Source organism: Lycium barbarum, chromosome 3, assembly GCF_019175385.1.
Source record: "Lycium barbarum isolate Lr01 chromosome 3, ASM1917538v2, whole genome shotgun sequence".
NCBI classification, from domain to species: Eukaryota; Viridiplantae; Streptophyta; class Magnoliopsida; order Solanales; family Solanaceae; genus Lycium; species Lycium barbarum.
In genome coordinates, this window is record NC_083339.1 from 1,955,817 (window position 1) to 1,967,730 (window position 11,914).

At 35.3% G+C, this 11,914-nt stretch overlaps 2 protein-coding genes across 3 annotated transcripts; one reads left to right on the top strand and one right to left on the bottom strand.

Moving 5' to 3' along the window:
* Positions 1-15: 15 nt before the first annotated feature.
* Positions 16-4,885, top strand: LOC132629885 (protein BUD31 homolog 2). Of its 2 annotated transcripts, XM_060345293.1 has the most exons (5): positions 16-203; positions 2,864-2,953; positions 3,791-3,892; positions 3,997-4,184; positions 4,472-4,885. In XM_060345293.1, the coding sequence occupies exons 3-5, from the start codon at positions 3,799-3,801 to the stop codon at positions 4,625-4,627; spliced, it is 438 nt and encodes a 145-aa protein (XP_060201276.1). In that variant the 5' UTR covers positions 16-203; positions 2,864-2,953; positions 3,791-3,798; the 3' UTR covers positions 4,628-4,885. The 2 variants fall into 2 exon arrangements, with proteins under 2 accessions (XP_060201276.1, XP_060201275.1); XM_060345292.1 differs by lacking the exon at positions 2,864-2,953 and having other exon boundaries at positions 18-203.
* A 469-nt stretch (positions 4,886-5,354) lies between these two features.
* LOC132629884 (ankyrin repeat domain-containing protein EMB506, chloroplastic) lies at positions 5,355-9,184 on the bottom strand. The gene is made up of 7 exons (XM_060345290.1): positions 8,668-9,184; positions 7,611-7,690; positions 7,053-7,151; positions 6,852-6,950; positions 6,657-6,755; positions 6,480-6,578; positions 5,355-5,781 (listed from the first exon to the last, which is right to left on the bottom strand). Exons 1-7 carry the CDS (start codon positions 9,005-9,007, stop codon positions 5,677-5,679), a joined length of 921 nt encoding a protein of 306 aa, XP_060201273.1. The 5' UTR covers positions 9,008-9,184; the 3' UTR covers positions 5,355-5,676.
* Positions 9,185-11,914: the final 2,730 nt, after the last annotated feature.

An 11,914-nucleotide genomic window follows, 5' to 3' on the forward strand; every position in this document is an offset into this window, starting at 1 on the left:
CAAAAATAGAGGCCAATGACCAAAAGATAAAAGGATAACGGGTCAAATAGTATCCGGATTCGGGTTACCCTCCAGATCCGACTTGAATTTGCAATGTTTATAGCTAGCCTTTCCCCAAACTTAACGTTCCTTTCCCCTCTGTAAGAAATCGAAGTTTCCCGTCACTGTCGTTAAGTTTGATCGGAAGTTATTATTCGACACCGGTAAGTTGCTTTTGTTTTGTTTGAACAATTTGCGTGTGGAATTTTGCTATTTTTGTGTGAATCAGAAGTTTCCTTTTTTGGAAGTTGGAACAGACTTAGGTCACAATGTTTGTTTGGTGAATTTTGAGATTTGTAGGAAGTTAAAACTTAAATATTCTGAAATTTGGAAGTAGTAACATTTTACTACTATTTTTCTGCATTTCGATTTTGGCCTGTGGATTTTGATAAATTATGCACTTGTAATGTAAAGGAGGAAAAGTTAGTGCCGGCTTTATCGCAGTAAAAAAGTTAATCGCAATTTTAGGTAATTTGGTTTATGAGATAAGACATGATTATGGTTATGTTGAAGCACCGAGGGAAACCCTAATTTTCCATAAGAGACAAATTACAGTGTATATATAGTATGCAAGAGGATTCACTGAGGACATAAAATTACAGTGTATATATAGGGTAGATTTTCTGTGTTTACAACAACAACAAGCCTCGTAGAATCTCACCTTGTGGGGTCTGGGGAGGGTAGAGTGTACACAGACCTAACTCCCACCTTGAAAGGTAGGGCGACTGTTTTCGAAAGGCCCTCGGCTCAAGAGAGGAAAACAAGACAAAAGGTCAGATAGGACCAAGCATATCAAAAACAATATGAAAACGAGGAATAACAAAAGCGAGAAAGTCATGATAGAAAGGAGCATTAATTACCATAGATAAATAAGATAAACAAAGTACAAAGGCCTAACAAATATAAGCAGAAATCAAATGCAGAAATCAAATGGCAATAAACGAATGAGCAAAACTACAACTACTATGGTGAAAGGATAAGCAACCTAGCCTTCTATCCTAATCTGAGTCCTCCAAAACCTCCTATCTAAGGTCATGTCCTCAGTAAGCTGAAACTGTGCCATATCCTGTCTAATCACCTCTCCCCAATACTTCTTAGGCCTCCCTTTATCTCTCCTAAAACCGTCCATAGCCAACCTCTCACACCTCCGCACTGGAGCGTCTCCTCTTCACATGCCCAAACCATCTCAGCCTCGCTTCCGAATCTTGTCCTCCACCGATGCCACTCCCACCTTGTCCCGGATATCTTCATTCCTAATGCTATCCTTCCTAGTGTGCCCACACATCCATCGCGGCATTCGCATTTCCCCGACTTTCATCTTTTGAACATGAAAGTTCTTGACTAGCCAACACTCCGCCCCGTACAATAAAGTCGGTCTAACCATCACTTTGTAGAACTTGCCTTTAAGTTTTGGTGGCACTTTGTCACACAGCACTCCGGAGGCGAGCCTCCATTTCATCCACCCTGCACCAATACGATGTAAAACATCCTCGTCGATATCCCCATCTCCTTGTATAATAGACCCAATGTACATATATTAACTTTTGAATACCCTGAACAAATGCAAATGGTTAGCTCAAGTGGTCCAGGGTATTCAAAATTGTCTCGAGCATCCTAGGTTCGATTTTCAGGGACAACATCATTTTTTATAATTAGCTTTTGTTGTTTTTGTCGAACACCTTGAGTGAAAATCCTGGATCCGTCACTGGTTATGGAGGTCGTGAATTAGGGTAGAAGGTTAGGAAGAGGCTGAATTTCAAAATATCCGTTGCTTTTTAGATTATATTTGCAGGGCATAAAAAAATAATTAAGAGAAGAAAAATAGAAAGGATCTGTAAGTTCGTAATACCGTGCCAAGTTCTAGTAAATCACAAGCTGCTCTGCTAATTTTCAAGTCTTACCTTGATATGAATGGGGTGGGTTAAACCTGAAAAAACCCCGAAACGATCAGCCAAACTGAAAACTTTGGTTTTCAGTTTATTTGGTCGGTTCACGGTTAAAATTTTGTTATTTCAATTTAGTTGTCAGTTTCAAGAATTCTGTTTCCCAGTTCGTTTTTAACCAAAGTGCGTAAAGAGCTTCTGCTTGGCTCCTCTAGGGTTAGTCTTTAATTTTTAAAATTCTATTAGCCAAACCCAATTTCCCCAGCCTCAGATCTGAAGCCCAAGCTTGGGTGACCTAAGCCTAAAGTAAGCTAAATTTGCTGAGGCCTTTTAGATTAGTATTACACTGTTACACTAGGGTTCTTGTTCTTCCAATCCCAAGAACCATTTTCGCTTTTGCTGCTGCTGATTGCCGATAGCTGCTTGCTGCCATCCGTCATCCTTGCATTCCCAACTACCTATTATTACTTTCTCGTAGTCTGATTCATTAACAATAAGTCAAGTGTGGAAACGGAGATAAAGCAACTAGGAAACCATTTTTTTTTTTTGATTAAGTGTGAACCAGTCTCCTCCTTAAGACTGCTATTGTTACTATTATTACTTTTCTGATAGTCTGATCCATTCAATACTTATTCCTACGTTGAATTGCTTTATGGTCTTTTCATTTTGTGTCTCAGTCTTCAGATCACCATTTTTTCACTTCACAACTCGCTGAACCGCCTACCTTATTTTCTGCTGATTTTCTTATGCAAACCGGGAAACTGAAAAACAGAACCGAACCGAACATTTAAAAATCGAACAATCTGAAACCAAATTAACTTCAGGAACCGAACTTCTGGAAAACCAAACGAAACCAACTGACCCCACCCCTAATATCCTATTTGCATTTGATTTGTCTTAGTTACAAAACCCGACATTTTCTTTGTTGACTTTGCATGCAGATACTCTGAGGTGAATTGTCTCAAAAACTATAACTGGGCATGTGCACAGCTAATAAGCCAAATGATAGTAAATCTTTGTATCATTGCTAGGTTGTTCGCCCTGCACTCAACTTTCTTAGTATGACATGTTAATTTTGGTAATGGTGCAACTGATGACTTTCTTATTATGACCTATTACCTTGTAATAGTGCTAATTTGCGGAGAAATCCAGAAAGTACAGTGACATTACATACTTTATGAGGCATGCTTATTTATCTTATTATCATCTATGCCTTAGGGATGTCATAACAAACAAAACTTTTATCTTTAATTTGCCTTATTGTCGTGTTAATTATGAGCAGTGATGACTAGCAGATCACAATTTTTTTTGTATGTACTCCCCTGTAGCCTCTTTTCTCAGTTGTTAAACGACTTTGCTTTGTGTATTTGGTAACAAGGGAAAGAAACAAAAGAAAAATGAAACGAATATCAGCCAGCATATATTTCTTCTATCATGTCGGCTGCAATAATTATCACTTGTTTCTCCTTTCCCGTTTGGAACAAGTTCCCCTTCAATTGTAATTTGCTTGAATTTGTAACACAGAATTCAGCATGACTGGACTTGAATTTTATGCATGAAATACTGAAACTGAAAGCCTATTCATGTAATTTTACTAGATTATGGATTGAGCAGCGTTTCATGATCACATAAGAATATCAGTTTGGTTTTGTTGGCCAAACGATGCTTTGGAACTCAATTATGCGAGCATCTTCTACCATTTACCAAAATTATTATGTGCTGTGTTTCTCTGACTGACTCAATCCTAGTTAATAAAATAAGAAGTTGAGATGAATAGTAAATTTGTCAGTAAGTTCTACAGTTACATGCATTTGCTGCAGTTCAGGTCATTTATCAGCAAGTCTTACATTTACATGCATTTGGTGCAGTTAAGGTCATGCCTAAAGTAAAAACAAACCGTGTCAAATATCCAGAAGGATGGGAGTTGATTGAACCTACTCTTAGTGAACTACAAGCAAAAATGAGGGAAGGTATTGTCACTTCAATTAATGAATCTATTTTAGTGTTTGTTGTTTTCTGTGTAGCCAAAATGATGTTCATCTCCTTAACTTCGATATTTTGACTGCTGCTACAGCTGAGAATGATCCTCATGATGGGAAAAGAAAATGTGAGGCTTTGTGGCCTATTTTCAAAATTGCTCATCAGAAGAGCCGGTATATCTTTGATCTCTATCACAGGAGGAAAGAGATATCCAAGGAATTATACGAGTTCTGCATGGATCAAGGATATGCGGATCGCAATTTGATTGCAAAATGGAAAAAGGTAAGCCTCTCTGCTTCAGTTTTTGTGTGCCACATTTGCTTTTCTTGTTTTTCTTGTTGCACTGACATCATTTTCATTTTGTGGGGAACTCTTGTTCATGTAACATATCCCAATGTATATCTCTCTTCTTTCTGATTGTGTTTCTGTTTTGATTTTTGTTTAGTACTTTTCTCCAGTGTTTGGGGGGGGTCGGTGGGGGGATGCAAGGGTCTTGGGGTGACCCTTTCTGCTGTTGTGTATATAATGACTTTGTTGTCAATTCTCATTGTTTTGTCTCTGAATTACAGCCTGGTTATGAACGGCTCTGCTGTTTGAGGTGCATGCAACCGCGTGATCACAACTTTCAAACAACCTGTGTCTGCCGTGTTCCAAAGCATCTAAGGGAGGAGAAGGTTATAGAATGTGTCCATTGCGGCTGTAAAGGTTGTGCAAGCGGAGATTGACCCCTTCTTTATAATCAACTAATGCTTCGCCTTAGATGTTTTGTACTTGTAGTGAACCTCCTTTTATTCAAAGCACTGATCAAACGATGTGTAGCACATCACAGCCAGTTCAATGCTATAGGCCGTGTTTGATGAGATAACAATTGTGGCTCTGCAGTATCTACTATAACCTGTGTAATCTATTTATCGCAAACACTTAACTTGCCTTGTAACTATGATATGGTTGGTTGGTCGCAAGTAAACCATGAGTTACGTCCATATTAGCATTGTGAATGGGAACAAACTGCTGCAGATAATTCCTGTTGGGCTTTACGTTTATGAAACAGGAGATTTTCTTTTATTTTTTTGTGCGGATTGCCCTTTATTTGGGGTGGTCTTTAATTTTTGCCCTTGAAATTGGTGGTCTTTAAATTTTACCCCCCGCCTAACACTCCAAGGTTGTGCGTTCGAACTCCAGTTCAGTTTAAAAAAATAAATTGCAAGGCAGACTTTGCAAAATTAATTCTGACAAATCTATCCAGCAAAGTTTGGGCTGTACAGGCAGAATTTCTGCCCATGCAAATTCTGTATGAAGGTAGAATTTCTGCCTTTAAGGCAGAATTTGCACGGGATTTTGAGGGGTAAAAATTATAGACCAGCCCCAGCGAAGGGCAATCCTGCAAATTGCCCGATTTTCTTAAACCTAACTGGGAAATCTACGACTTTCCAATTCCTTGATGCTAGAGTGTGCTAAAATCAGTTTTGAGATATGTATACCATAAGGAAATTTATGTTTTACGAATCTGTTACAAGACTTGACTACTCGATTGCGCAAATATTTTACAGTTCCAGTGATTGCATGTCTGATAGTTGATCTGACTTGTAGATCGTGCTTCGCTGTATCCCCTTGACAAGTTTAATGAACTTCCTTTTTGGCTAGAAATGACTGTTTCTTCTTTGTTGGAAGCAGAAATGCACAAGAATTTGATAATATGTGTTGAGACGTTGATGTCAAGATAGGTTCTGATCTTCTTGAGAATTTGGAAGAACCGTTCCAAGAGAACAGCCAATTACAATTCTCTATTAGCAGGAACGAGCTTCAGTAACTTTGCCAAATCATAAGACTTGAAATCTTTGCCATAACAAAGGCTAATATCAAGGGGTGTCTTTCGATCCTGTGAAACGTAAATGATCAAGGGTTATTAAATATTCACATGCATACGCAAGGGAAAAAAAAAAAAGCATCGAGGGGAAAGAATGCAAGATACATGTCTTTTATACATATATTTATCACTAAACCAAACACAACTCCATCTTCAACTTCAAACTCCAAATAAAGTGAAAATTTTTTGGTTTATTGAAATTGAAAAAAGTGAAAACAAGGTTTTAGGTGTTTTTCAAATTTCAAATACCATAACTTCAAGTTGTATTTAAAATTTTCATGGCCAAAACGTTGATTTCCAAATATAGTGAAATAACTTTCCGGAAAAAGTGAAAAATTCTGATGACCAAACCGGTTGAAATTTTATGTTGTTCGGACTCTCCAAAAATATAGTCCCACTTGTGTGGGATCCTCCAATAGTACACTACTTTGAAGGATTCAACACGCACCTGTCAGTATTATTGAAGAGTCCAAGCAACATAGGTTTTGAATAACTTTTGCCATCTTTTCTCAAAGTAGTTTACAAAAATTGTGCTGTAATCAGGATATTTTATCGTTGATAAGCACATCGGTACAAATGCATTTCTTGTGGGGTGGGGGCAATCTTTGCTGAATACTATGATCATGATGTTGGAATAACTTTAGTACTGAAAGATTTTTAAGTGCAAACATCTTAAGCCGTAGAGATTGCACCAGCACCTACAATTTTACCTTATTCTTCCTGTACTTATCTGCTCCATTGACTAGAAGAATCTTGGCTATGTCTCTGTTTCTGCTTTGCATGGCCACGTGCAGTGGCGTCCAGCCCTCCTGTAAGAAGGAATTACTAAACCTAAGCTAACAGGGGGGTGAAAATGTCAGAAAATAGAATAAAGCGCATCCACTTACATTATCAGTAGCATTCACATCAACCTTGTATTTGATTAACATTTTAACAGTTTGCATGGCTCCTACTTGAACTGCGTAGTGAAGCGGGGTAACACCGTCCTGTTAACATAGTGAAAAAGATATAAATATGACTAAATGCAATCAAACTTTAAGCAAGTTGTTTAAAAAGTGAAAAGCAAATACGTGTTGTCTCACCATATCCGTGACTTGAGGGTTTGCACCTTTTCGTAGAAGATGACTAATGACAGCCTCTTTTTTACCAAAAACGGCATGGTGAAGAGCTGTTTGCCCTTCCTGTCACCGAAATTAACTCAATGACTACTTAAAAACACAACGAACGAACAAGTACTAAACGTCAATCAACACTATCTACATTAGGGATACAACGAATCTTACCTTGTCAACAACATCAATATCGATACCTTCCTCTAGAAGTCTATCCATAAATCGTATCTGCCCTGCTAATGCAAAAGTGTGAAGAGGGTTCCATTTTGCCTGGATTAGGCACACATCCAAGAGTATCAGGATTTTTCCAGAAACCAGCAAAAGTGTGAGTTAATTATCATATATTCATATCCATAGATCTCTTTTCAATAATGTGGCTTCAGCTCTAAAGTTAGTCGGTAGTATCTAAGACAGTAAGGGGTCATTTGGTTAACGGGAATAGGATACTAGGATACTATTCCTGGTATTAAATATGGGATCACATTTATCCACCGTTTGATTATTGGTATAAGCTAATACTGGTATGAATTTTATACCAAAATCTTGGCATTATATCCCATATAGGATCGATCAAAAAAACAATCCCAGCATTATAGTCTTGGGATAGCCTTAATTTGATCCAAACGACCCCTAAGGATAGAAAGTCCCTGGCTTGCACAAAAGAATACTAATTTACTTATCAGGGAAGATGTTAGTATACAGAGGCAAATGAAGCTCCTTGGAACTTACAGTTGATATCTTATCCAGCTCTGGAGTTTGATTTTGATACAAAATTGCCCTTTCCTCTGGGCTCAAAAGCTGTTCGACCTCTGAAAACAAAAGAAGATGCTAGTTTCAGATACAAGAGATTCAAAAGATATAAGATAACTTAATCTGAAACATTTTGAGACTACTAGAACAAATGCTAGAAGTAGGTTAACAACCATAAGGTCCAAAATTAAATATTTGTACTTAAAATTTGTTTTTTTTTCCCCACACATATACAGCGTTGAACCAAAGCTACTGGTTCGGATGAAACTATAACATATACACTACATCCGCCCCAGTTTCCAGACTACTAGCACAGATACTAGAGATTCAAAATATATCAGATACAAGGAAAAAGAAAAACTATTTCCCTAGAATGACAATCCTAGAGCTTCTGCCAACTGAGGCCTGGGTACAAAACCAAATTTGGAAGAAATTATACAACATAACTTATTAACATCATTTGCTGGAACTATCCATTTTTCAACTTTAGGATTCAGTTGCCTCGTTTGTAATTTCCTTCTTGTCTTTGGACAATCCGAATAAACGATCACTTTTCAAGAATTTGCCAAAGAAAATGAACGGTTCTACACCTTGTTTGGATGATTGTTACCTATTGTATTGCATCGTATTGTTACTTAAATTTTGTTGGATCTTATTGTCAATCCATTAAAATGTCATTTAACGTAACGACCGACTTGGTGTGATCAGGCCTTTGCCTTTTTTTTTTTTTTTTTTTTCTTATCTTATTCTTACTTATTATTACTATTTAATAATCCTATTAAATCCTTTACAATACCTTTTTACTAATACCTCTACCTCCTACCCTACTTTTTATTTATAGTAATATCATAAGTTTATTCTTCAGATTGTTGATGCCCGTCATTATGAAACTATACATTCTATCTAAACATTGTATTAAATCAAAACAATACAGTACAATAACATACGAAACGATATGTAACAACCATCTAAACAAGTAAGTGCCCAATTGGAAACAGCACAAAAAAAAAAAAAAAAAAAAAAAAAAAAACCTTACGTTTCACAAACTCCTCTTCATAATTGCTGCTAGACAACCCATTTGTAGAATTAGCATTTACTTCATTTTCTGCTCCATTTTCCATATCTTCTTCTTCTTGTTCATAATCATCTTCACTATGACTACCATCATCAGGATCTTCCCAAAAATTATTTTTACTTAACTTGACTAAACTAATCTTTTTAGGAAAATTTTGAAAAGAAAGAAAACCCAAATTAATTCTTCTTTGAAATCTGAAAGAAATGACATTAACAGTAGAAGGTGTTGGAATAATAATAGCTGTAGTTGTAGTTGGACATAGCTGTGTAAATGGACAAGTTGAATTATACTGCAACGCCATTATTTTAATGTTGAGGTTAAACTATAATAGCAAACTGAAGATACCCATGGATTGAACACAAGTTTGGATAATTTTTAGTCTCTTTGAGGCATTTTATCGAACAGTTAAAAGAGGTTTCTGTAATGGGCTACTCAGATAGGATTATCATTTATGTGATTGAAAGGGGTCATTTGCAGGATAGTCCTTCGCTTTTAGCCCTCAAATTTGTTGGTCTTTTAACTTTTGCGCCTTAAAGCAGAATTTACATACACAGGAGGTAGAAATTTTGTCTCTCCCTATTCAAATTCTGCCTTGCGAATTTTGTTTATCTTGAATATTAGGCGAAGAACAAAACTTAAAACCACTAATTTGAAGGACAAAAATTAAAGATCACCCCAAATGAAGGACAATCCACACACAAAAAAAAAAAAAAAAAAAAAAAAAAACATTTGCACGATTGGCTTCAAAGGCACTGGTCTTTACTTTTTGTCCCTCACATTGTTGATCTTTAATTTTTGCATTTTTCTTAATATCCCGAGGTTTTGGGTTCAAATTCAGACTTAATTAAAAAAAAAAGAATTTCACAACACAGACGTTTTTAGCAAAATTAGGCTTATTTCGAATAAATATTAGGCCTTAAGGCAGAGATTTGCCTTATGACAAATTTTTAGCCAAAATTAGGTCTGTTTGGACAAAGTTTGCCTTAAGAAAAAGCGCAAACTCCACCTTAAGGTAGAGTTTGAATCCAAAATTCTACTTGGCGAATCGAAAACTTTATCTTGTGAATTTTCTTTTAATTTTTTACTGCGCGGGAATTCAAACCCGAAACCTATTTTTAGTCGAAGGACAAAAATTAAAGACTAACAATTTGAGGGTCAAAATTAAAGACCAGTGCTTTTGAAGGCCATTCCGCGCAAAAACAATGGATTGAAAGCGGTCTAATGGGCTTCATCCATTTGGGCTGTGAAAGCCCATGTATGTTTCACTCGTAAAATTCAGTGGACAATTGTTTATATATGACCTTTTCTTTTAATAATTATTTTACAATTTATAGACCTTTTAAACGATGGTTTAAAATTTCATTCTGAACAAACTGAATATTTAATGAGATAACGTTAAACGACAGTCTAAATTTTGCAAATTATTATAAACTTAGACAACAATATAATGTTTTATTTGTAAAGTTGAGTGATATATGAACAAGAGCTTGAATAATTTATTCGGGAAATTTCCTATATAAACGAAAATTATTTTTTGAGAAAAACTAAAGGCTGCCAAGAGGGTCACGTTTTTTTTCAAATTTGCTACAATTAGGTAAACTATTGCTATGTTTAGTAAATAGGAAAAATGATTATATGTTTTGTAATAAAGGGCATTAAATAGTCTTATGGTGTGATTTCTCGTTATGGAAAGCAGCATGCCGTGAAGATTATGCAGTCCATCAATTCAGCCCTCTGGGCTTCATCCATTTGGGCTGTGATAGCCCATATATGTTTCACTCTCAAGGATCCATAAAGGGAAAATGACTTAATAATAATAATAATAATAATATTTAAGATTCTATATTACAAAACATAAGGATATTTTTTTTATTTACAAAACATATCAATAAAATTACAAAAGTATATCAGCTTTGGGCTTAAAATTAGAATGTTGGGTTCTTTTTTAAGGAAGAGAATCTGATATTTAAATGTGGGCTTAATTTTAAGATAGTAACCAATCAACTTCTTCTTCTTTTCAAAAAGATTTCTCTCTCTCTCTCTCTTTCTCTCCCTCTACAATAGACACCATTTTCAAACCTAAAATTCATCTTCTCTCCTAGTATGATACGATTTCAGCTTCATCGATGAACAATTCTCTACCAATTTTAACATTTCATATATGTTTTTTGCCCTTATTAATACTCATATATCCCCTTTGCAGTTATATAATAAATATCCCTTCTTTTTGGAATTATCCAATAAAAAATGGAGGCAAGGCCATACAGGAGACTTTATTCTAATCTTCTAATGGTCCCAATTGATGAAGATAGAGGCATGCCAAAGCTTTATTTCACTCGATCTCCCATCATTACAAAAATTTATGCATATTTATTTTCTGGTATATGAACTTTGTATGAAATCTGGTTTGTATCAATTATAGATTTATTATACATACTTTCTCATTATTTATACACACTTTGATAAGATTTTATACAAAATTTATGTACTTTATCATAATCAAGATAAACATACAACTTTTATACATAATTCATACATAAAAAATTATAACGAATTTATACAGTTAGACATATTGCATACAAAATTTATACATATTTGTGTTTCTGGTGTATGAACTTTGTATGAATCTGATTCATACCGAGAAATTGATTATGGGTGAATTTTGAATGAGAGAATAACCGATTAGAATGGACTTTTCAGGCAAAAGTTGGAGAAAATTAGGGAATAATATCTCTTTATTTTGAATGAGTAGAAAAGTGGATAAAATAAGGGAGCAAAAGTTGGAGAAAATCAGAGAACAATATCTCTTAATTTTGAATGGTAGAGAAAAATGGATAAAATAAGGGAAGTTTCCTTGCATTATTTATTGTGTTTTATTTTCTTTTTTTTAATTTACTTGATTCGTATAGATTTTGTAAGAAATCTATCGATATATTTTATAAACTAAAGAGTATCGTCATGTTCTGTAAATATAACCTCTTACTCTGTACATATACGCTTTTTGCCCCAAGACTAGCATTTTCTTTCTCTCTTTTTTCCCCCAACTTTTTTGGGGGATTTTTACACAAATAGTCTGACGAATTAACTGTTTACTATTTGGTTAACCTATTTGGATATTGGCGTGTGGTATTATTGTAATTCGAAGAAGAAGTTGTTATTTGTGGGAAAAGAATTGCTCACCCAAACTTCATGTCGAAATGACTAAAAG

Coding starts and splice junctions, on each gene's coding strand:
- LOC132629884 (XM_060345290.1), bottom strand. CDS start 9,007: ATGGCGTTGCAGTATAATTCAACTTGTCCATTTACACAGCTATGTCCA. Junction 7,152..7,610: donor AGCTGGATAAGATATCAACT/GTAAGTTCCAAG, acceptor TGCCTAATCCAG/GCAAAATGGAACCCTCTTCA. Junction 6,579..6,656: donor ATGTGAATGCTACTGATAAT/GTAAGTGGATGC, acceptor TCCTTCTTACAG/GAGGGCTGGACGCCACTGCA.
- LOC132629885 (XM_060345293.1), top strand. CDS start 3,799: ATGCCTAAAGTAAAAACAAACCGTGTCAAATATCCAGAAGGATGGGAG. Junction 3,893..3,996: donor ACAAGCAAAAATGAGGGAAG/GTATTGTCACTT, acceptor CTGCTGCTACAG/CTGAGAATGATCCTCATGAT. Junction 4,185..4,471: donor TGATTGCAAAATGGAAAAAG/GTAAGCCTCTCT, acceptor TCTGAATTACAG/CCTGGTTATGAACGGCTCTG.